Below are 22,894 nucleotides of genomic sequence, written 5' to 3'. Positions count from 1 at the left end.
TGTGAGAATAAAAAAGGACTTGAGTCTGCTTTTGATTTCAGCCACAGTTATAACTGACCTCGGGTCAGCAGGCAGCTGTGAACAGGCCCACAGGAGCTGAAGCCTCCTCAGCACACTGACTGATTCTGGGAAGACTAACCAGGTTATAGTCAGTGAGCAAGTCAGAGATGTACCAGGGGGCCAAACCACTGAGATGCTCTATTGGTTCCCAGTTCAACACGCCTTTAAAGTCCTTCTGTTAGTTCATAAAGTGATTGTAATACTGGGTATGCTTACTATGCTTCTATGAGAGTACTCTTTAAAAGGTGTTTGAATTCTCTGAGGCCTCGTCGTGCACCGCATGAAAGCTCTAAGACCAGGCAGCAAAGGAAGTTTGACCTACTTGTTGTGCATTAAAAAGAGCGTCCTCAGTGGGCAGAAAGGATAAGGATGCCACACCGAGGATGTGGACAAGTGGGTGAAAAATGGCTCAGCCAAGCAGAGAAAAACATCCTCGCCAAAGGGCTGAATGACAAACGTGGGCCTGTCTCAGCGATGCAAAGCCCCCAGCATCCAACATCAGCATGGAGGAGAGGAAGGCTCTCACATCCCTTAATAATGACATCATCATCATCCATCAGCAGACGAGGGTAGGTGCACAGTTTAAACCAGAAAGACTGTCATGAGAACATTTTGTCACTGCGCACTGAGTAAAATACTTACAAGCTCCTGAAACGAGACCCAGGAAGTGTTTACATGAAGAGGCTGATAGACTGTCGTACACAGTCGACCTTAATGACCAGAATAACACTAGTTAAACCAGGGGAAGCTACACTAAGTTGGGCGATTGGACGAATATATCGACTATCGGCTGAAGGACAGGCCTGCCTGGAGCGCTGAGAGGTTCACAGCTTCCCCTGAAGCCGGCTGAGGCGCGTTGTCACAGGAGGAAGTGGCGTGGGTAGGGGTGAGTCGTCTTCTGCTGTCTCTGAATAGGACAAGCAGCTGAGACTGTCGTGGTTCTTTCTCCGTGTGTGGGCGTCAGAGCTTTGTTGTGTTGATTATTTCGGCCTCGGCTCACCCTGAAGTGTTGACACTTGTTGTGTTGCTTCCTCCTCACTAGTCTGTGAATACGCGACATGCAGTGATTGTTTCTGTGGCTGCTTGGGTTTGGGGGGAGCAGATGCCTCGTCTATGCTGTGGCCATTCTGTGCAAGCCGCTGCCTCGAGGGGAGTTTAAGTATGTTGGGGTGTTGTTAGCACCTGCAGTGATGCAGATGTTCTACCAGCCTACTGAAGAACGTGCAGAGGGAACCTGTAAGTTTACTTGCTGTGTTCCTGCCATCACGTATGGCCACTGGGTAGTGGGTGGCTTGCTCATAGGAGGCCATATGGTTGTTGGGGTTTTTGTAGGGTCTACCTTACAGTATAAATCACCTTGAGGTGACTGCTGTTGTTGCTGGGTCTCCCTTAGAGGTAGGTTGAAGAACTTCAGGAGCTCAGAGTCGAGCTGCTCCTCATTAAAGAAGCCAGTTAAGGTGTTCTGAGCATGGGAGAGGATGTCTTGCCGCTGGTTTGGGAACGCCTTGGTTCCCAGGTGCAGGAGGTGGTCTAGCATGTGTGGACTGCTGCCCCTGCGACCTCTGGCCTCTGTTTATTTTAATATGACATTTCCAACAATATAACAGCAGTGGAGAACAACAGACTTCAGGTCCATGTGTGCACAGACTAACTATTTAATATATGAGTGAAGTGCCCGATGAAGAACCTGAGCTGGCAGACCACACAGAGCAGCACTGAATTATGGGTATCCTGGAAGACAGTCAGTGTCATAGCTGCGTGTGCTCCAGATTACAGTGACACTGTGTTACTACTCCTGTAGTAACAATGTGGCACTTTAGATCCACTGAAATGAGGCTGTTTCTAATCTTTGGCCATATGGTGCCAGGACGAAGAGTGGGCTGTGGGGGTGGGTGAAGCATGTAGGTCAGCCTGGAACACACAACCAACTAATCCTGTTGCCAAACTATAGATGGGCAGAAACAATGCTTCAACCAACAGTCTGAATAATACTGAGCTCGACTCCATAACGAGCACATTTCTCCTCTGAAGCCTCACTGGAGTCTCACTGGAGTCTCTGATGAAGAATAACATCAGCTGTTTTGTAAATGTTCTGAGCAGTTTAATTAGAAAGTAGCTTATTGATCCGTCCAAGTCTTAGTGTAATCGCCTGGAGCTTAGAAAAACACTGTCAGATTCAATAATGATCCCAGACTGGATTTCAGTTTTGTTTATAAGGCACCAGTTCACAACAGCAGCCACTTCCAGCTGCTTCTAGCTTCCTCTAAACATCCTCGTGCTATATTTATTGTGAGGTGTGGAGTGTTCCTGCCTCGGGCTGTGTGATATGACGATCAAATATACTTTTTCCTGGTGTCACAAAATAAACTGCTTACAGCAATATGTGTTCATGGTTTGGTCGACACGTGGATGCAGGCACAGGATCCCAGCATGACCAGTGAAGACGAGGCAGAACCAGTTAGCTCCAAACAGAAGGACCAGTCACATCCAGGACTCCTAAACGAGGGGCTGCCTCTGTAGCGTGGACGTGGTTTGGTTATGAAACATCTGACACGGACCAGAACCTGCACAGTGGCCCCGCCTCCACTCAAACATGACAAACCTCTACCACCTACGCAAGAATCACGTAGCGTGGAGAGAGTTTAAGACGAGCGGGGAAACGACACTCACACTTCAGCTCCCAGCTGATGGAGAGCTGAAGCGCTGGGACATAGTTTAACTTTATAAGCAGCTCTTATCATTTATGTACCAGTGACGTTACTGTTGTGGCTCTTTAGATGTGATGGGGCTGCTCAGCTGATGTATAGATGCCCATTGGCATTACCAAGATGGCTGACCAGTGTCTTTAAGGATGAATGAAACATACAGTGAGAACAATGTGTGACTTTCCCACGTACATAACGAGTAACCGTGGTCGTCAGCACACACCTCCACACGTCTCTATGAGCTGAACGTGTAGAGCGAAGGCTCCTTCTATAAAGTCATCATCACCAGCTGCTTCCTTCATCACGTCCTAATGATCACTGACACGTGTGCAGCAGGCCTGATGTGGAGCTTCACCAGTTTGACTGTGCTGAGCCAGCGTCCTGTAGAGGGGCAGCATCGCACTGTGTGTGGAGCACTGAGCAGAGATTATGGGGGGGGGGTGCTCCATTTAGGAGGATTTAGGTCATTACTGGAAGGTCATGTTAATGCTGTTGTTATTTAGCTGAAGTGTGTCAGCGGATGATCCTGTTCTCTCAAACTTCAGTCTGAAGATTACGAACCCTTCGTAGCCGATCACACGGGCTTATTGTAGATGTGATGTCAGATGCGTTTGTTCAGATGTCAGTACAAATAGAAACAGCTGCGTTTGTCGTTGTTTTCAGGCTTCCTGTGCTCACGTATGCTGGATGCACTGAAGGATCCTGTAGATGCCGAGGAGCTGCTACGTGTCTGCAGAGCTGGTGAGTCTGTGATGATCTGACAAAGCAACGAATGCATTTGTTTGTCATTTGTTAACTGAGTCTTAAACTCCAGCACTTTGTCCTTTATTGAACAAGTGAAAATGTGATCTGTTTGTTGAAGTACAAAAGCAAATGAAACCCATCCTGTATGGTTTTTGTCTTTCTGTCAGTCAGAGTCCAAGACTGTAACTGCAGTTTGTCCCCTCAAAGCACCCTGTGCTATACCCTCACCCTGGGACAGTTAGTTGTTCCAGCCCACGTTCAGCTTGGGCCAGGACAGGGCAGGCACTGCTGGTGTGCACAGGAATAGCAGACGCAGATGGTGCCACAGAGCCCAGCAGTTTATTTGAAGCCCAGGCTCTACATAGTCATTACAGTGTGGTCTCATGGTAGCCTGCGTTTTTGTCTATATCTGCCACAGATGTGGCCACACGTAGCTCTAAGTGTGCACATGCAGCGTCAGCCCAGATTCCTCGGGAGCAGTTTGTTGTGAAGATCCTGCTGGCTGAGCTGTTTCTGACTGCAGCCAGTTTAAGTTTGATCACCCAGCTCACTGTGTGTGAAATATCACATGATCTCGTGCATATCCTGCTTCTGACTGCTTCGCTAACAGCATCAGGACTCAGTCTTCAGTCATAAGATTTGAATGTGCCACACGGTGAAAATCTGAATTCTCTGCACAGTTTCAATCTGAACTGTAAACACACACAGTCTGCTGTATCGCTGCTCTTTACTCTACAAACTCTTCTGTGAGACGATGACGTCAGCAGGTTCCTGTGTCGCAGTCACAAAGACCAGGTTGTTTTCAGCGTGTAGTCCTAGTTAGTCCTAGTTAGTCCTAGTTAGTCCCAGTTAGTACTAGTTGGTCCTAGTTAGTACTAGTTAGCCCTAGTTAGTCCTAGTTAGTCCCAGTTAGTACTAGTTGGTCCTAGTTAGTACTAGTTAGCCCTAGTTAGTCCTAGTTAGTCCCAGTTAGTACTAGTTGGTCCCAGTTAGTCCCAGTTAGTACTAGTTGGTCCTAGTTAGTACTAGTTAGCCCTAGTTAGTACTAGTTGGTCCTAGTTAGTCCCAGTTAGTACTAGTTGGACCTAGTTAGTACTAGTTAGCCCTAGTTAGTACTAGTTGGTCCTAGTTAGTCCTAGTTAGCCCTAGTTAGTACTAGTTGGTCCTAGTTAGTCCCAGTTAGTACTAGTTGGTCCTAGTTAGTACTAGTTAGCCCTAGTTAGTACTAGTTGGTCCTAGTTAGTCCCAGCTAGTACTAGTTGGGCCTAGTTAGTACTAGTTAGCCCTAGTTAGTCCTAGTTAGTCCCAGTTAGTACTAGTTGGTCCTAGTTAGTCCCAGTTAGTACTAGTTGGTCCTAGTTAGTACTAGTTAGCCCTAGTTAGTACTAGTTGGTCCTAGTTAGTCCTAGTTAGTACTAGTTGGTCCTAGTTAGTATTAGTTAGTCCTAGTAACTGGGAGAAGCTTCGTTTTCAGTTCCTTCCTCTGCCTCTGTAAGCGTGGAGACGATAACAAGGAAAACACAGCAGACTCTTCCTGTTTAGCTGCTCCATATAAACTGTTGTATAACAGCCAACAACATGGCATAGCTGCACTGAAGCCCGAACAGCAGTAGGCATTACTTTGAGCTATTTGTTTTATATGTACTTTGTAAATGATCATGCACAGTGCGTTTTGATTGGTTGGTGCTGCACATCATAAGACTCTGAGCTCTTTACCCTCCAGGGTCTGTTTGGTGCACTGTTACCATGTAAAGCATCAGAGCACAGACGTGCAGGAATGACCGATGAGCTCAATGAAAAACAAACATCATCTGTGTGTGTATTAAAGTCTGTATCACACTGTTTCTGTCTCGTGCTGCAGACCCTACAGACGTGTCCTGTCAGTAATGACATCCACCCTGGTCTCTGCCACACGGTCTCTGCACTGCTCTCTCTGAGAGATGGGTTTGGGGCAGCCATCCCAGGCTGGTTCCTGCTCCTACACTGATCATTGGAAGCATCAGAGTGGCGTCTGGTGAAGGACAAGCGGAGATGCCAGGATGCCGATCACTCAGGACAACGCCATAAGCATTCTGTCACTGCTGGAGGATTGGCGTGGGGCTCACAGCACGAGGTCACAGCAGGATGATGTAAGTAAGGACAGCTCCTCTGGCTACACGGTACTGACCAGTCTCTCCACTGATAATGCTGCATGCTCTCATTGATGTTACCTGATTCCACCTTAAATCCAACCTCTGACTGACCAAGACGTCAAACAGGCAGGATGCAAACCTGTTAAAGACATGGACCGACAACCGATGAGGGAAAGACAGAAAGTCGTTCACTGACTGCTCTGTGGTGACCCTGGCCTGGGCGATCACTCATGGGGAGTAAAACATGCACGCTTCATTTAATTATTAAAATCATTCAGATAAATGCAGTTTGATTTATTCAGCACCAAATCACCACAACAGTCGCACTGACAGAAAAACAACAGTGTGTCTGCATTACAAACAAACAGGACTAACAATGACACATTTCCCACCACAGCCTCATTAATGCCCAGACAACTCAACATTGTGCGCTTTGTTCTGGCTGCACAAGCGTCGTTTTTTCCATTTTTACTGAACAAAGTTTGATGGTTTTGTAGTTTCACCTACCAAGTGAAAGATCCCTGGTTTGATCCCAGGAGGACGCACGGCTCCGTACGTCTGCTTTCATTTGGTGTAAAAAAACCAAAACAACGTCTTTTTCTACCCAAAGGTGGAGTGAGACATCATGACGTGCTCCTACGTGAGCATGGCCTCCACTTCAGTGCACACCATCAGAGGATTGTGGAGTCGTGTGTCTCTCCCAGCTGCTGTTTGTTTTTGTCTGTGACAGGTGAAGCTGTTGGTGACAGCAATGCTAGCACATACTGTACCACATTCAATGTAATATTTGAAATAAGACCCACAGAGATGAATAAACAAACAGATAAAGGATTCCCATGAACAAGAGGAGCCGGTAGATCAGGGGGTCAAACTGAGCTGAGAGCCACTGCTGGCGTCTCACACGTTAGTGTTCAGCTAGAACAGGGGTGTCCAACTCCAGGCCTCGAGGGCCGGTGTCCTGCAGGTTTTAGATCTCACCCTGGGTCAACACACCTGAATCACATGATGAGTTCATTACCAGGCCTCTGGAGAACTTCAAGACATGTTGAAGAGGTCATTTAACCGTTTAAATCAGCTGTGTTGGATCAAGGACACATCTAAAACCTGCAGGACACCGGCCCTCGAGGCCTGGAGTTTGACACCTGTGAGCTAGAACAAAACAAACACACAAATATTTCCTAAAATGTTTTGTTTGTTTTTTAAATTTCAAATCTTGTATGAGACAAAACTGCAAACTTAGCTGAAGCCTTTCAAACACACTGGTCCTGTGCGCGCACATTGTGTTTGTACAGAACAGAATAAATAAGTGCACACAGTGTGACTGTCACTGACAGCCTCAGCAGCTTTGTGCTCTCTGCTCATGTCGTCTTCATATTCAGTCATGTTGTGCTTTGGATTTTCCTCCCTAACAAACAGTCACTTCAAAGACAAACTGCATCATGTTTCTCCACATCAGTGCACGGGCCGCAAGTGGCCCGCGGGCCGCGAGTTTGACACCCTGATAGAGATGCTGTGCAGCTGTTCTTGCAGGAGCAAAGCGTGCTGCATGCATTCACATCACAGCTCTGAAGCTGCTGACAGGACAAGATTAAAAAAGAAAGACATAAAAATTAAAGGTGGCCTGTGAACAGAATGAATGTGTATTTGTTGAAAACTAACGTCTGCACAGATGCAAATGTTTCCTGATTGGTGACTCTTCTCTCTGCAGCGGCTGGATCCTGACTCCTACCTGAACGGGGATGGGGAGAGTGTGTGCAGCACTGTTAGTGGTGGAGGACATGTGGAGGACACGTCCCTCTGTCTGGCTGCTATTCAGAAGCTGGTGGAGTACATTCATTTCAACTTCATGGAGGGGGACACAGCTCCACCAGTCAGCCGGGCCTCACACAGTGAGGCGTTAGATGTTGAGCTTCATACGGTTTCCCTCAGTAAGGATGAGGGCGATGCTGCGGACTTCGGCCTCAGCTTTGGAAACATCCCTATTTTTGGAGACCCAAAGGGAAGAAAGAAGGGAGGCCCGAGGAGCAGGAGGGATCAGAGCCCCATCATGGATGTGGGCTGCATCTGGGTGACGGAGGTGAGGAAGAGGAGCCCAGCAGCTCGTTGTGGTGGGATCAAACTGAGAGATGAACTGCTGTCGCTGAATGGGCAGCTAATGGTGGGAGTAGATGTCAGTGGAGCCAGGTAAGATTAATAAAACCTGATACATGAGTGAAGATCTGTGAAAAGTAAATAACACTCATTACCTCCACAGCAAATACACTGAAGAGACCGGCAGCAGCATTGATAACCAAATCATCATTATGATCATTAACAAGTGTGAGCAGCTCTGTCAGAGCAGACGTTTGGACAGTTTGCTGCCACAGTCTGACCCCACAGAGTGATCAGAGCTCCAAGCACAGGTACAAAGATCATGATTTGGACTGGGGCAGTTTGAAGTCCTCTATACCCAAGTGCTCTACAGTGATGAAGAGTAGTGTGAGCTGTGAGCACACCATTGTTTTTCTTGTGACATTACCAATAAGTTTGATGTGTCACATGACCCTCTTCCTATTGAAAAAACAAAAGTTGTATCCAAGATGGCCGACTTCTAAATGGTCACCATGGTCACCGCCCATCTTGAGGAGTTTCCCATGTTATTACGCTGTATCCATATAAATCCACCCTGTAGATTTATATAAACCCTCTAAAGTTCTCACTGAAGCACAAAGTGCTTCAATCTGTGACTGGAAAGTACAGACAGAATTGTCTGGTAGTGTAATCATTTGTTTTACAGTGACTCTATGGTGATTTCATGGTGATTACATCAAACTGTCACGCTGAGGTTAAGTCATGCTTCTGCTGTAGATCTAAAATATGCTCCCACACTTCTGGTGGGCTTAAGAGTCAATGTTTTGTAATGTTACCTTTATTTTTCTTAGCAAATGATTTAATAATTGATCAACATTAATTTATCCTGCCTTACAGAGACCTGCTGGTTACAGCTCGATGACTTTTCATCTGTTTTCAGTCCATCCATCCATATTCTGCTGCTTATGCAGGGCTAGGTCACAGGGTCAAATCCTCTAGCTTATCCGGGGGAACACCAAGGCCCCGAGGCCTCCTCCCAATGGGACATGGCTGGAACACCTCACCCAGGAGGCATCCTTGTCAGAAGCCCTAACTATCTTAACTGGCTCCTTTCGGTGTGGAGGAGCAGCGGCTTTACTCTAATCCCCTCCTGAATGGGTGAACTTCTCACCCTATCTCTGAGGGAGAGGCCAGCCACCCTTCAGAGGAAGCTCATTTCTGCCGCTTGTATCCGCGATCTCGTTCTTTGGGTCACTACCCTCAGCTCGTGACCATAGGTGAGGGTAGGGACGTAGATCGACCGGTAAACTGAGAGCTTGGCTTTTACACTCAGCTCTGTCCTCACCAAGATGGATGAGTACAGCATCTAATTCAATTCAATTCAATTTTATTTATATAGCGCCAAATCACAACAAAAGTCGCCTCAAGGCGCTTCATAGATACAGAGAAAAACCCAACAATCATATGACCCCCTATGAGCAGCACTTTGGCGACAGTGGGAAGGAAAAACTCCCTTTTAACAGGAAGAAACCTCCAGCAGAACCAGGCTCAGGGAGGGGCGGGGCCATCTGCTGTGATTGGTTGGGGTGAGAGAAGGAAGACGGGATAAAGACATGCTGTGGAAGAGAGACAGAGATTAATAACAGATATGATTCAATGCAGAGAGGTCTGTTAACACATAGTGAGTGAGAAAGGTGACTGGAAAGGAAAAACTCAATGCATCATGGGAATCCCCGGCAGCCTACATCTATTGCAGCATAACTAAGGGAGGATTCAGGGTCACCTGGTCCAGCCCTAACTATATGCTTTAGCAAAAAGGAAAGTTTGAAGCCTAATCTTGAAAGTAGAGATAGTGTCTGTCTCCTGAATCCAAACTGGAAGCTGGTTCCACAGAAGAGGGGCCTGAAAACTGAAGGCTCTGCCTCCCATTCTACTTTTAAATACTCTAGGAACAACAAGTAGGCCTGCAGAGCGAGAGCGAAGTGCTCTAATAGGGTGATATGGTACTACAAGGTCATTAAGATAAGATGGGGCCTGATTATTTAGGATAAATCCAGGATATTTCTAATCTGCATCTGTATCTGTGAGAGACCAACAGACCTATCTGTGGATGCCCTGCTGCCTTCTCCCCTCACTCATGAACAAGACAAGACCCCGACACACTTAAACTCCTCCACTTGGGACAGTAACTCGACCCTGACAAATGTGTGTTTGTGACAAAGATTTAAAACAATTTAAAACAGTTGTTATTAATTTGTCTGGTATGTGTAGACAAACACTGGTTCCTTGAGTCAGGAGCCTTTTTATGTTTGAATGATTCACAGGAAGGCCTGTCGGTGTGAGAGCTGGTGTTTTGAAACTCCTGCACATTACTATATTTCAATGAATATAAACACAAATCGAGCATTTTATTGTAGAAAAGTGTAGAAATACTGACCTCAGTGCAAAGACTGTACTTCTAAAATAGTTCTGCCTTTATTTTATGACACCTTCATCTTTGCCTTATTCACAGTTACCTGACTGACCAGTGCTGGGATGGAGGCTGTATTTACCTGATACTGCTGCGGCGAGTCAAGCGAAAGGCTCCTCTTCCTCCCTGTGATGCAGCTGAAAGTGTTTGTATCCCACTCACCAGTGACAACTGTGAAGACCAGCGTCACAGCACATCTGAGTCCTCCGACAGCTCTGCAAATTACAGACGCACACGTAAATGTGGAGTGATATCACGCTCGTCCTTCAACCACGAGGACAGGCAGCGTACGAGCTCAGTCCGGAGGTCTTATCATGACTACAGTTCTCATCCTGAGAATATAGAAACTCGTCCTCCAGATAACTCAGCTCACGTCCTCCCCACACCGTCTAAGGAAAGCCTGGACCACTGTTCTCAGGTCAGAGCTGCTCCCCAGCGTCCACACGGTGGCGAGGCTGCCCCCCAGCCGCTAAGGTGTTACAGTCAGCTGCTAGAGTTCAAAATGGGTTCTTCCTGCGGTGAATATTTATGCCAGGTGAGACAAATCGGATCAATACACGTCTGTTAGAAGCTCCCAACATGTTTCACTCAGTAACTGTTTCAATGAGAAGCAAATACAATCTAATGCAGTTGTTGATAGGTTCATCTAGCACAAACCCATTGCTGGGACGCCAAGACAATTCTGCTACAACGGCAAAAACAAAACAAGTCACCACAGCTCTTTGTGTGCTCTCGTGCAAGAGGGCGACGCCTGAGACGAGCGCCGTTCCTGCCGCTCGAACGCCAGTCGCTCTCAGTCAGCTCCTCCATAGCACTGCTCTTTATTGTGGTTACATGAATATGCATAGGTTCATTAACATATGACGTCTTACACAGGTGAACAAAGAGTACCATCTGTGTGTGTGTGTGTGTATCAAGATGTGGCCCTGTGAACGCCTCCTTAAAAAGCCGGAGTCCAGCGGTCCAAACAAAAGGCTCTCATACTAAAAGAGATACAGATACAATCCTCCTGTACCATAAATCAGGAAGAGAAGGTACGACCTCTCATGGCCTTAGGATGTGTGTGTATGCCAGAACACTCTGGATTATGATTATGCCTTATTATTATTATTATTATTATTATTATTATTATTATTATTATTATTCGATTATGCACCTCTACGCATCTATGGTCATATATTTCTAAGCATAAATGACAATCCAACAATATAAACCCAACAATTGTCATGGAAACTTGATCATAAAACTGTAAGCCCAGGGGGCAGAAATGTCTCGTGCAAACAGAGAGCTCTGTCAGGACATGAAACAGCAGATCAGTTTGATCAGGCAACGGTTTCAAAATCCTAAAAACTTTCTAACATCTGTGAGGCTGAATTTTAGTTATGGTTTGAAAAATAAATTGTGATCTGTGTTTTTTCCTAAAGTTTATTTGGTATCTTGGGACTTCATCATATGACTCTAGCATAGACACCAGTGGGAGAGGAGAGTGGGAATGGGAAGATGCTTCCCTCCCTGGCTGCCCAGAAATGAAAAATAAAAGTTGTGGGTTTCCTTTGACCCTGTTTTACACTGACAGCTGTTGAACCTTTCAGACAGTACTGTGATGGGCCCCGAGGCCAGTACGTGGCAGTGGACACAAACGCAGCAGCGATAAGAACTCCACAGGTTTGATTAGAAACAGAAATAACCGTAATAAGACGAGGATATGTGGCGGGGAGTCTCTGACCTGGAGGCAGTGTAACAGAGGGACAGAGTGGTTAAGAGCTGAGTGTGAAGAGCTACAACTGGAGAGAAGATGATTCTGCATTACTTGCACATGGAGAGCACAAAGCTTTAGAGGGGGCAGCTGGGCGAACGTCCGAGTGGTGTGGGAGTGAAGGGCAGGTCAATGGCGCAGTCAAAGGCCCCGTGGGGTAGAAGGGACCACGCCTTGTCCTTACTGAAGACGTCCTGAAGGGTTATGGTATTGCTTTGGGGACTGAGGAAATATCCAGAGGTGAAGGTGTGGCTGGTGAAGATTCTGATGTTCCTGAGGCTAGAGCTGAGGATAAGACACAAAATACTCCAGCTTGTGACCTCGTTGACCAGTTGATGTGTGGATGTTTTCTTAATCGAGGGTAGCTGAGAATTCAAGGCGTTTCAGGGGAGGTAAAGGTGAGGAATAAGAGTGCTTCCCAGTGGTTTCCTGGCGTGACCAGATGGACAGGTTCGGCTCAGTGAGTGATTAAGACTTGGTTGTTGAGTGAAGTGGCCGGTATGGGAGGGTCGAGCTGAACGAGCGGCAGATTTAATTGTTTAGCTAGCGCTGTGTCTACGAGATTCCACTAGGATGAGGAAAATGAGGCAACCTGCAACAACTGATTAGAAACATGTAAAAACAATTGCAGAAAAAACAAAGCTCAATTTTGTTTGGTTAATTAAACGGGTTGCAACATAAATATTTGAGTATGGTCAGTATGTACTTGGTGCCAAGGATAATTTAGGAAAAACATCACATTGATTCACATCAGTGTCTTCTGTATCTGCAGCTGTATCTGCTCGCATTTTAACAAGAACTGGGAAATTTGAGCACATTAGCCTGTAGTGAACTCTCTTCATTGGCTACCTTGTCAGGTTTGAGCAGATTTTAAGGTCCTGCTGCTCACCTACAAGGCTTTAAACGGACTGGCACCTTCATACCTGTCCGACCTTTTACATCTTTACGTTCCACCCCGTGCTCTCCGATCTCAGGACTCTGGCCTTCTAAAGCTTCCTAGAGCCAGAAAAAAGACAGTTGGAGAGCTTTTTCTTTTCCTGCCCCGTTTCTGTGGAACAACCTCCTTCAAGATGTTAGGCAGGCTGCTCTGTGGAGGTTTTTAAAACTAAGCTGAAGACACATTTGTTCACCTCATCTTACAAGTCTTAATTTTATGGCTTTTAGTTTTTAAATTTTTACTGTTTTTAACTTGTATTGTGTCTTTTACCTGTATTGCTATGTATTGCTTTTATTATTATTATTATTATTATTTTTTTTTTATCTTTTTAGTTTCAAATAGTTGTTTAGGCTATCTTGTAGCCTAAGCCTGCTTTAAATTTCTCAATAACTTGACCTGTCTGGTGTCTAAATCCAATCAAGAAAATCTGTGGCAAGATCTGAAAACTGCTGTTCACAAACGCTGTCCATCTAATCTGACTGAGCTGGAGCTGTTTCAAAGAAGAATGGGCAAAGATTTCAGTCTGTAGATGTGCAAAGCTGGTAGAGACAGACCCTAAAAGACTGGCAGCTGGAACTGCAGCAAAAGCTGGTTCTACAAAGTATTGACTCAGGGGGATGAATAATTACGCACACCCCACTTTGCAGTTATTTATTTGTAACAAATGTTTGTAATCATGTCTGATTTTCGTTCCACTTCTCACGTGTGCACCACTTTGTGTTGGTCTTTCACGTGGAAGTCCAATAACATCGATTCATGTTTGTGGCTGTAATGAGACAAAATGTGGGAAAGTTCAAGGGGGCTGAAAACTTTTGCAAGCGACTGTACATTGTCAATGTGGAGCAACCAACCAGCAGGGCAGAAAATATAGTCGTTTGCAGGGGAAGAGCTGGAGCTTTTTTGGTGATTTATCAATAGTGCCTAATGGACCTTAACCACATGATTGCATATGACCAGTAAGTTAGTCCATGTTTAATTAAAGATTTCCAAAGCAAGAGAGTAATGGGATAGCGGTTTAACATGTAGGTCAGTGTTGTGAGAAACAACTGTGTCATTCCTGTATATCATGCAAAATGTATGCTAGCTTACTTTTGCTCCTGTTTTCTACATAATTCATGTTTTTGCACATTACTGATAATATAGCTAGTATGTAGTAACATTTATATCCGACTCTGTGTGATAAGTTGTTTGTTTTTCATGTGTTTTTTGTAGCCCAGAGATACCAACCACATCTGGAAAATGCACATGGTGAAGGGTCAGGAGGGCCTTGGCATAAAGATCACAGGGGGGCGTGGCTCCAAGCGTTCCCCTCATGGCATCATCATTACACATATAGAGGAGGGAGGCGCCATTTACAGGTGCAGTTAGGGAGGAAAAATGTATAAAATACATGGTTTAGTTTATATTTGTTGACCTCTCTCCAACCCCCCTTCTGTGTGTGTGTGTGTGTGTGTGTGTGTGTGTGTGTGTTTTACAGGGATGGGCGTCTTCATGCTGGTGATGAGTTACTGATGATTAATAATCAGTCTTTGGTGGGTCTTACTCATCAGGAGGCTGTTGCTATCCTCCGCTCTGCTGCAGGTCTGGTCCAGCTGGTGGTCGCCAGTCGGGTAAGTGCACAAACCCAAACACAGACACTGGAGGCGTGAGTGAGTTTGATCAGAAAGTGAGCAATTTATTGAGGCTAGAACCATAACATAATTAAAAGGCAAAACGTGAAACTGAGACTAAAGTAACTAATTAATGCTTCGATTTTAAATATGATCAACCTATCTCTAATAATCAGCTATGTACCACAGGCCTTCAAGCTGGCTGTAGTTAAACCTTTACTCAAAAAGCATCTCTAGACCCAGCAGTCTTAGCTAATTATAGGCCAATCTCCAACCTTCCTTTATATCAAACATCCTTGAAAGAGTAGTTGTCAAACAGCTAACAGATCATCTGCAGAGGAATGGTTTATTTGAAGAGTTTCAGTCAGGTTTCAGAGTTCATCACAGCACAGAAACAGCTTTAGTGAAGGTTACAAATGATCTTCTTATGGCCTCTGACAGTGGACTCATCTCTGTGCTTGTCCTTCTTGACCTTAGTGCAGCGTTCGATACTGTCGACCATAATATCCTATTAGAGCGATTAGAACATGCTGTAGGTATTACAGGTACTGTGCTGCAGTGGTTTGTATCATATCTATCTAATAGACTCCAGTTTGTGCATGTAAATGGAGAGTCCTCTTCACACACTGAGGTTAATTATGGAGTTCCACAGGGTTCAGTGCTAGGACCAATTCTGCATCCTCCACAATCAAGTTCAAGTTCAAGTTCAAATTTTATTTGCCACATGCAGTGGCAGGTTGCCCTGCAGTGGAATGAACCCGCCCCCGACCTTACACACACAACACAGACATCACATGGGGATACAAGTCAGAGATCGGTTGCATTACAGAAAAAAAAACACTGAAATATACACTACAATGGGAAAGTACAAGAGGAAAAAAGAGACCTCTACTCATGCTGGGCTGTAGAGGACAGCATGAGAACAGGAGGCAAAAAACTCCTCTGCACAGAAAGCACATAAATGTCCACAGCACAACATTATAGAGCACGTGACCAGCAACAGGGTTGGGTAGGGGATGAGGAGTAATCCCGGGCAACACAGCAGCCATCCTGCCACTGCGCCGACTCTCCAGCGCGGGCCCAGACCCGCCTCGTATTCCCAGGAGGCAACAAGCATCGAAGGCATTGGAAGTGGAGGGGGGATGTGTGAGTGCTTATCAGTGTAAATGTATGTGTGTGCGTGTCCATAGTTCAGCTGAGACAGTGTCCTTCGCCCTATCAGGCTAAGTAAACAGTCTACCAGCCAACCCAGGTGGCCTTGTAGGGAATGGGAAGGACAGACTCAACACAGTCGTTATCAGGGTGTTGTTGTTCAGCTCCAGCCTTGAGACCACAGCTGGCGCTGAAGGGGTATCCGCATTATGATGTTGATTTTTCTTTTACAAACAACTCATGAGAATTTCAAGCTGTTTTTAACACTCCGACACTGGTCTCTCAATCTCCCGTTGGATAGCTGCGAGTTTCTCCATGATGTTATTAACTTTAATTCTGTGGTCTTTTCAGTCTTTTGCTCACATAGCAGATTCTGAGACCTCACGACCGCAGCCAACTGATCCACGATGTAATCCAGCTTCCGCCCAGAGGTGTTGTTCTGAGTGGATTCTTCCCTGATGTAATCCAATATACGCTCAAAGGTGTTATTCTGAGCATTCACTGCAGCCGTTAGCGCCTCCAAACTCTTAACCATGCTGCACTCAGTGAGCCCGTTCTGAGAAGTTGCGCCTCGTCCCATCGTTTCAATCCCAGCGGGCAGCCTTGGGGGGGTTTGAACAGCCGGTTCCGCTGTCTTAATTCTCCAATAAGTCAGGGCCAAGCCAGCTCCGATCAGCAAGAACCCTGTTATCATGGTTCCGAATAGGTAGATATCTTCAGCATCCTCGATCGACAGTCCAGCCAGGCACACGATCCTCCATTTCTGGAGGAAATCAGCCATCCTACGTGCTGTTTGTTTGTACTTATGTACTAGCTTTAGGCAGTCCTTGCCAATGTGGGTTAAAATGTCTTGATGCATGCTCAATCATCCAGGTAAGGAAATCTGAAAGGGAAAAGGAAATTTCAGGGTCCCAGATTTAAGCCCTGTGGGAGTGTCCCTCCCCAAGAGGGACACGGACCCCGTAATGACCCTGAAGAAGCTTCTCGGATGTGAGAGGTGAAACGTCTTCAAGCAACTTAAGGAAGTCCAGACACTTTTCTTTCCAAGCTCCTTAAACTAGTATGACAGTGGTAGGCTGCATTTTTGAAGGTTCTGTAAAATATATGGTTTGCATGTACACATCCATTGTTGTCCTTGCAGGAGGATTCAGATGTAGGCTTTGATCCTTTTCCATCCACCAGTCTGCCAGACCTTGTCAGCACCTGCAGCTCCACTTCCTCCCTGTCCCAGGCTGCTCACACCAAGACTTCCAACAGTAGCACCAGTCTGCACAAGTCCTACATGGTACAAACATAATATGTAAAGTGAGACAAGTCGTTTTTTGACCTCTTGCTGACTTTGAAAGTTTGCTCACTTAGAATAAAAAGTTTTATGGTAGCTTCATTTTCACTGTGAGGGAGAATATCAACCAAAATCCAGGAAGACACATGATGTGAAACTTCTAAATTAATTTGAATGTCACTGAGTCAGTTAGTAGTGACTCCAGTAGTCAATGCTACCAGAGTCAAATGTTACAGCAGCTCATGAGTGGATGAACATGATATAATTTCTCCCAACACTTGCATGTAGGGTCAGGGCTTCAGCATGCAGTCAGTACTGAGTCGTGCTAATGACCTGCTAATTGTCTTCAGGTGTGTTGCAGCAGGAACAGATGGAAAAGTTTCAGAGCAGCCTCGAGGACTGGAGTTTGACAGCTGTGGTTTAGAGAGGTTCTTTCGACATGTCCACGATGCACGATCATAATTATAATATTTCTGTCTGAGTCAAAATTGAACTGAATTAAATCAGGACCTTGAGAAGTGAAACCCCAAATATAACAGTAAACTTAAACACTGCTGCAAAAAAGATGAAATTAGTGTCGCAGAAAAATCATTAACGTGGTGATTTAGCACGCAGTGAGTGCGCTCGGTGCTGCTTTTAATATCTGTGGTGACTTTACAGTGTTAAACCTTTGAACTGAAGAGTTAGAGCATCGAGTGTTACTGTCCCACAGTCTAATAACAGAAACACAGAAATAGCTTTAGTTTTTTGGCACATCAGTAAAATGTATTTTACTGTCTGAACAAATATTTGTTGTGTGTTCTTTGGTACACAAAGGAGTGTCAGGTGTTCATAGCTGCTTACAAAGAGAGTGTGCGTGTCCTTGCAGGTTGATAGCCTGGAGAAATTAGAAGAGCAAAGTCAGGAGGAAACAGCCCAAAGATCCTGCTGCAGCCCCACAGCCACGAAGCTGTGCAGCCGCCCCCAGGGTTAGTGTTTCACAGAAACACACTGTTCAGTAACAACAACATGGCTGTTACAAAGGAAACTGTGCACCTCTGTTTGACATAACCATAGCTGGTTCATCTTCATGGTAAGATTTGAAATGTTTCTCTCGACCCAGGAGGGAGCACTCGCCTGGAATCAGTGGGTGAGGATGATGAACTGTTTGTGGCTAATGGGACGAGCTCCTTTGAAATGGTGGAGAAGCCTGGCCGACGTAAACACTCCCTACCTCAGCAGCTGGACCCGTCTGGAGTGAGACAGGTCAGTCAGTGTCACCGGTTCTTTCTCCCAGTGTTGGATGAAAAATGGCGTGAGCGCTTAACTGGGAAAAATAAATCAGAACGATAGACTCTTAATGTTGTGTAGCTAGATATAGATTAGCATAGACCTGTAACATGTCACAGGAAAAAAGGTATTTTGTGTGAAAATGCAAATTATGTCAGAGACTAAGTGAAAGAAGGTCTCATCACTATGGAAATAACTGTTTGGAAATTTATTTGTCAGACTTTGTTTTGCTTCATTCAATTTCCAGGAATATCAGATCATTAAGAAATCAGCTCGCTCCCTGAGCACTGTTCAAGTGGAATCTCCATGGCGACTCTCACAGCCGTCCATTATCTCCAGTATCGTATTAATGAAAGGTCAGGGCAAGGTAAGTGCACTCACTTGGTGTACATGAATGAAGCTTTGAGCCTCTGAAAAGACCCATCTCTCTGCTGTTAATGCTTGTGCTGTGTTTCCTCTTAATGATGTAAAGAATGAAAGGGTTTCCTTACTAAACATTACAGTGTGGCTCCCACAGCCAAAGCAGAGCGGACGGAGACGGATAGATGCAGCATAGACGAACAACAATAATGTTATAAAGACAGATGAAGAAAATATGTAGACTATACAAAGTAGAACACACACACACAAACATGTATATTTATTAATTCCCCTCTCGCGCCTCGTCTATCCTTCAAGCTCGGCCCTCTACCAGAGGCCTGGGAGCGTCCTGCTGTGCAGTATCTTTGCCTGTTTGAATGTTTGACGTGTTGACCAGTTTGACCTGTTTGGCCAGTTTGGCCTGTCTTTCCATGATGGTTGCTTCTCCTCTTTCTCAGGTACAGCCTCAGGGTGCTGGATTTGGTATGAAGCCCTCCATGCATAGTAAAGACCTTCCTTGTCTTGATGCCAGTGGCAGCTTATTATCCCAGCAGGTTATAATAGTAGATGCTGATCGCCTCTATCTGGTTCTTACCATTCAGTGGACTCCTCGGGACTTGCCTTACTTTATATAAGTATTTGGTGATTGCAGGTTTCTTCGTGGCCTCTTCGGTTTTCCTACTTACCTGTAGGGTCCCCAGGTACTTGTAGCTGCCCTCGATGTCTGCAATGTTGATCCTCTCAGTTCGGACTACCTTCCCTCTCTTTGTTATCATCCGACTACACTTCTCCAGTCCGAACGACATCCCGATGTCATTGCTGTATATCCTGGTGGTGTGGATCAGTGAATCGATGTCTCCTTCACTCCTGGCATACAGCTTGATGTCATCCATGTAAAGGAGGTGGCTGACAGCTGCTGTGTTCTGTAGTCGGTATCTGTAGGCAGTCTTGTTGATGATCTCACTGAGGGGGGTCAGGCCTATGCAGAACAGCAGTGGGGATGGAGCATCTCCTTGGTAGCTCCCGCGCTTGGTGGTGAGATATGAGCTTGAAGTTGGCCTCTAGTGTTGTTCGCCACATCCCCATTGAGTTCCTGATGAAGGCTCTCAGGGTCTGTTGATCTTGTATAGTTCTCAGCATTCCAGGATCCAGGCGTGGGGCATTGAGCTACAGGCTCTCTTGTAAAGTCCAGGTAGTGCACGGGTTGGTCAGTCTGGTCTTACAGTCCCAGACGACTGTTCTATCAGTAGCTGGGGTGTCACCCTTCTCATTCATATGAGTGCTGCCAGACAACTTCAACCAGCAGGCGTGAGCCATGTCAGGGCCTGGAGCTGTGCAACTGTGCATACTGGAGACCCGTTCTTGGATGGACCGCTGTGATGGTCACTGGATCTTGTTCAGGGAGGTTTGATCTGCTCTTAGATCCAGTGGCCACTGAGCATTGCTGTTATGGTTGCATCCTTCTCCTATCTGCTCTGGCTCCAGTTCATGTGAGGCTGTTCTCATATTGTAACTCTCTGGTGTACCTCTTGAAGCTACTGTCTAAGGCTCTGAGCATTTACTTGCCAGTTTTCAAGGCCTCAGGTATGGACAGCCTGCTCTACTTCTTTCTTTACCACACCTTTCTGCAGCTCTGATAGTTGGCTAACTTCATTCTAGACTAGCTCGAGTCTCCTTCTCCAGGGTACTGCTCCTTGCTGCTGTTCGTCTCAAAGCCAAACATCTTTGTGATCCCTGCTGCTGTGCTGTAGATCAGCTTGTTGGCTTCCCTGATAACTCCAGTAAGGACTGCCTGTAATGTTGCATTCACTTCTTCTTGTAGACCTTCAGAGGGGACTTCACGTAGTCTTGGTAGTCAGAAACCTGGACCCTCCCTGGCTGTGGTCTAGTTTTCCAGCTTCACCAGGTCAGCTTCTCTTGCACTCAACGCACCTCTCGTGGGCTTGGTACCCAATACAGGTGACAGTGATGACCTGAAGCCCTGGTTCCCCTTTGCTGTAGCACTTGTGTTGTACCTCACTAATCTCCAGTTGGGATTAGCAGTTCCTTCTATGGAAGGCTGGAACACGGAGCTTTGTTTCACCGTCAGTCTGGATGTTGGGTATCAAAGACTCCAGAGGTCCCACATCCTTTCATGTAACCCTTTCGCTGCGTAGTAACCCAGTTTTTCTTCTCTTAGCTGCAGAGTACTGTCTCAGGATTTAAAAGCATTAAATATATCTACACATTTGATATGAGCAGGTGTAGCATAGGTATCCTGTTTCAGGATCATTATATTCATTCTTATAGAACAATAAATTGTTGTTGAAAACCAAGAAATAAAGCTGTTTCTTAGAATCTGTGTTTATTGCTGAAGCTTATCAATTAAAACAAAGACATCAGACACTAATTAAAAACTTTAAACCCTCCTATTCTCCTGCAGAGAGGTCTGAGGGATTTTCTGTGTCGACCTCTAATCTGCACAAGTTACCGTGGTGATTTATCCCAATAAGAAGTAAATCAGCTTCTTCTTAGAGAAGACCCAGGGTTAACCCTGAGGTTACCAGGATAAACCAGATAGTGCAGGGTCCTGTTCCAAATGTAGGAAACTCAGATTCACTGTTCCAGAAAGAGACCTGAACTCAGTCAGTTACCAGTGTAACTGTAACCTTAACATGCTCTCTGGCAGATTTCCTTCAACAAACGATGGATGTGTTTCTGACTCGGAGCAAACGGATTTGTGGAAGTTTATGCACAGGATAAAATCACAGTTAGATATTAGTTTGCTGCTTTGTGTACTTAACATGAGCACTTTGACGGTGATTCAGTCATCAGTATAGGACGGAAACAGCGATTAGGTCATTGATTTATAATCAGCTCAGAATAAAATCTTCAGTGTCCATCTTTCTAAAGCTGTGGGTGGTGATGCAGCTCCTCCCAGCACTGCAAACATGTACATAACAAATGTCTCAGTCTCAGAGCTAGCTCAAATAGCTTTCACGCCCAGGGTCCGTTTGTCCTCAAACATAAAATATGTCTTTAGTCTGATCTAATACCTGAATTAATCTAAGGCAGTGGGGTAAAAGTAACATTTCTATGTCTTTTATTAGTTGCTCCCAAGTTCTTAAACTTAGATTTTGCTGCAGTTATTATTATTGTTGTTGTTTTGTTTGCTGTCACATCTTTATGAAACATAAAGATGATATTTGAAAAACTTAAAAAATTATTTAGGTTTTTATCTTTTATTTCTTGTTTCTAACACAGAGTCAACTAGTGAGCTAATTTCCTCTCAGATATGGAGGTGCATCTACTTGTCTGCAGTCAAACAAAATTCTACTTTTAAGTTCATCAGTTTAAAAACAAAACTTCGGGCAGTCGGTGACCTCAGGTGTTTTACGTTCTGCTGACTTCTTCAGGTTTACAGTGTAACAGTAACCTGGATGAAGCTTTAGATGCTGAGCATTGATCATGTGTCGTGTCACAGATCACTCAAGGCTGTCACGGTTACAGCTTGGACAAACTGAACTACGCTAACTACTAAAGTGAGTTTGTAAGTGCAGCTGGAGAACGTGTGTCAGCATTCTGAAAGCTGATAATAGATCAGCTTTCAGAAACACTAGAAACTGTAAGTGCCAGTCCATTTCTTCACTTATCATGTTAACAATCCGTTCAAATTTGCCTGACATCCACCTTGAAGGTTCATCATTTATTGGTTGGAAACTGACAGAAACCTTGTACCCAGGAACTGTGCACTGTCAGACTGTAGCAGTCGTTTACCTTTAAAACTACGTGTTATAGCTGTACTGTATACATTCTGCTGCCTTTGTTGGCAACATTTAGGACATGATGCTGGCATATGGGGACTGTAAATATCACATTCTAATATCATTTCACATTTAAACTGACCTCACGTTTACATTTTACATCTGCTGTTCTTTAAGTTGATGCCAAAATGTGTTATTTTTACTACAAATCTCCTAAAGTACAAACAAAGGACACAAAAATGCAGTTCTAGCCTGTGTCATGGTCCTGGGTCTATGACCCTTCCTATGTTCTCATTTAGCATTGTTTAGTTTCCTCATTCTTCCTTTAATCATTTGTATTTCTGGTTGTGAGTTCTTGTTCATTCAGTCTGTTGCTGTTTGTGCCTCCCTGTGTCTATCATGTCTATCATCATGTTTAGTTCTGTCTCTGTTCCCCGTCTTCGTCCTGTTTTACTTTGAAAGTCTCACGTCCTGTGTTTAGTGTATTGCTTCCTGCCCGTCTCATTAGGTTTGATCCCTGCCAGCGGTGTTCCCTGTGTGTTTCAACTTCCCTTGTTGGCCCTCTGTGTATTTAAGCCCTTTGTGGTTCTCTGGTTGTTGCTGG

The 22,894-nt window shown here is 45.2% G+C and overlaps 1 protein-coding gene across 3 annotated transcripts in view; it reads left to right on the top strand.

Annotated features, from left to right (window-relative positions):
* pdzd2 (PDZ domain containing 2) overlaps positions 1-22,894 on the top strand; it is a 57,064-nt gene that overhangs the window by 9,991 nt on the left and 24,179 nt on the right. For 2 of the 3 annotated variants that reach the window (XM_087848838.1, XM_087848840.1), the window contains exons 2-11: positions 3,429-3,506; positions 5,371-5,638; positions 7,350-7,825; positions 10,224-10,716; positions 14,087-14,232; positions 14,352-14,484; positions 16,778-16,921; positions 17,787-17,886; positions 18,021-18,163; positions 18,435-18,554. In XM_087848838.1, coding sequence (XP_087704964.1) covers positions 5,549-5,638; positions 7,350-7,825; positions 10,224-10,716; positions 14,087-14,232; positions 14,352-14,484; positions 16,778-16,921; positions 17,787-17,886; positions 18,021-18,163; positions 18,435-18,554 — 1,845 coding nt within the window. In that variant the 5' untranslated portion in view covers positions 3,429-3,506; positions 5,371-5,548. The remainder of the gene's footprint in view (positions 1-3,428; positions 3,507-5,370; positions 5,639-7,349; positions 7,826-10,223; positions 10,717-14,086; positions 14,233-14,351; positions 14,485-16,777; positions 16,922-17,786; positions 17,887-18,020; positions 18,164-18,434; positions 18,555-22,894) is intronic. The other variant, XM_087848839.1, reaches the window with a different exon arrangement.

This window comes from Neolamprologus brichardi, chromosome 12, assembly GCF_056152115.1.
Source record: "Neolamprologus brichardi isolate AB-2024 chromosome 12, ASM5615211v1, whole genome shotgun sequence".
NCBI classification, from domain to species: domain Eukaryota; kingdom Metazoa; phylum Chordata; class Actinopteri; order Cichliformes; family Cichlidae; genus Neolamprologus; species Neolamprologus brichardi.
Note: the sequence above shows the minus strand (reverse complement) of the source record. Positions and strands in the feature narration are given on the sequence as shown.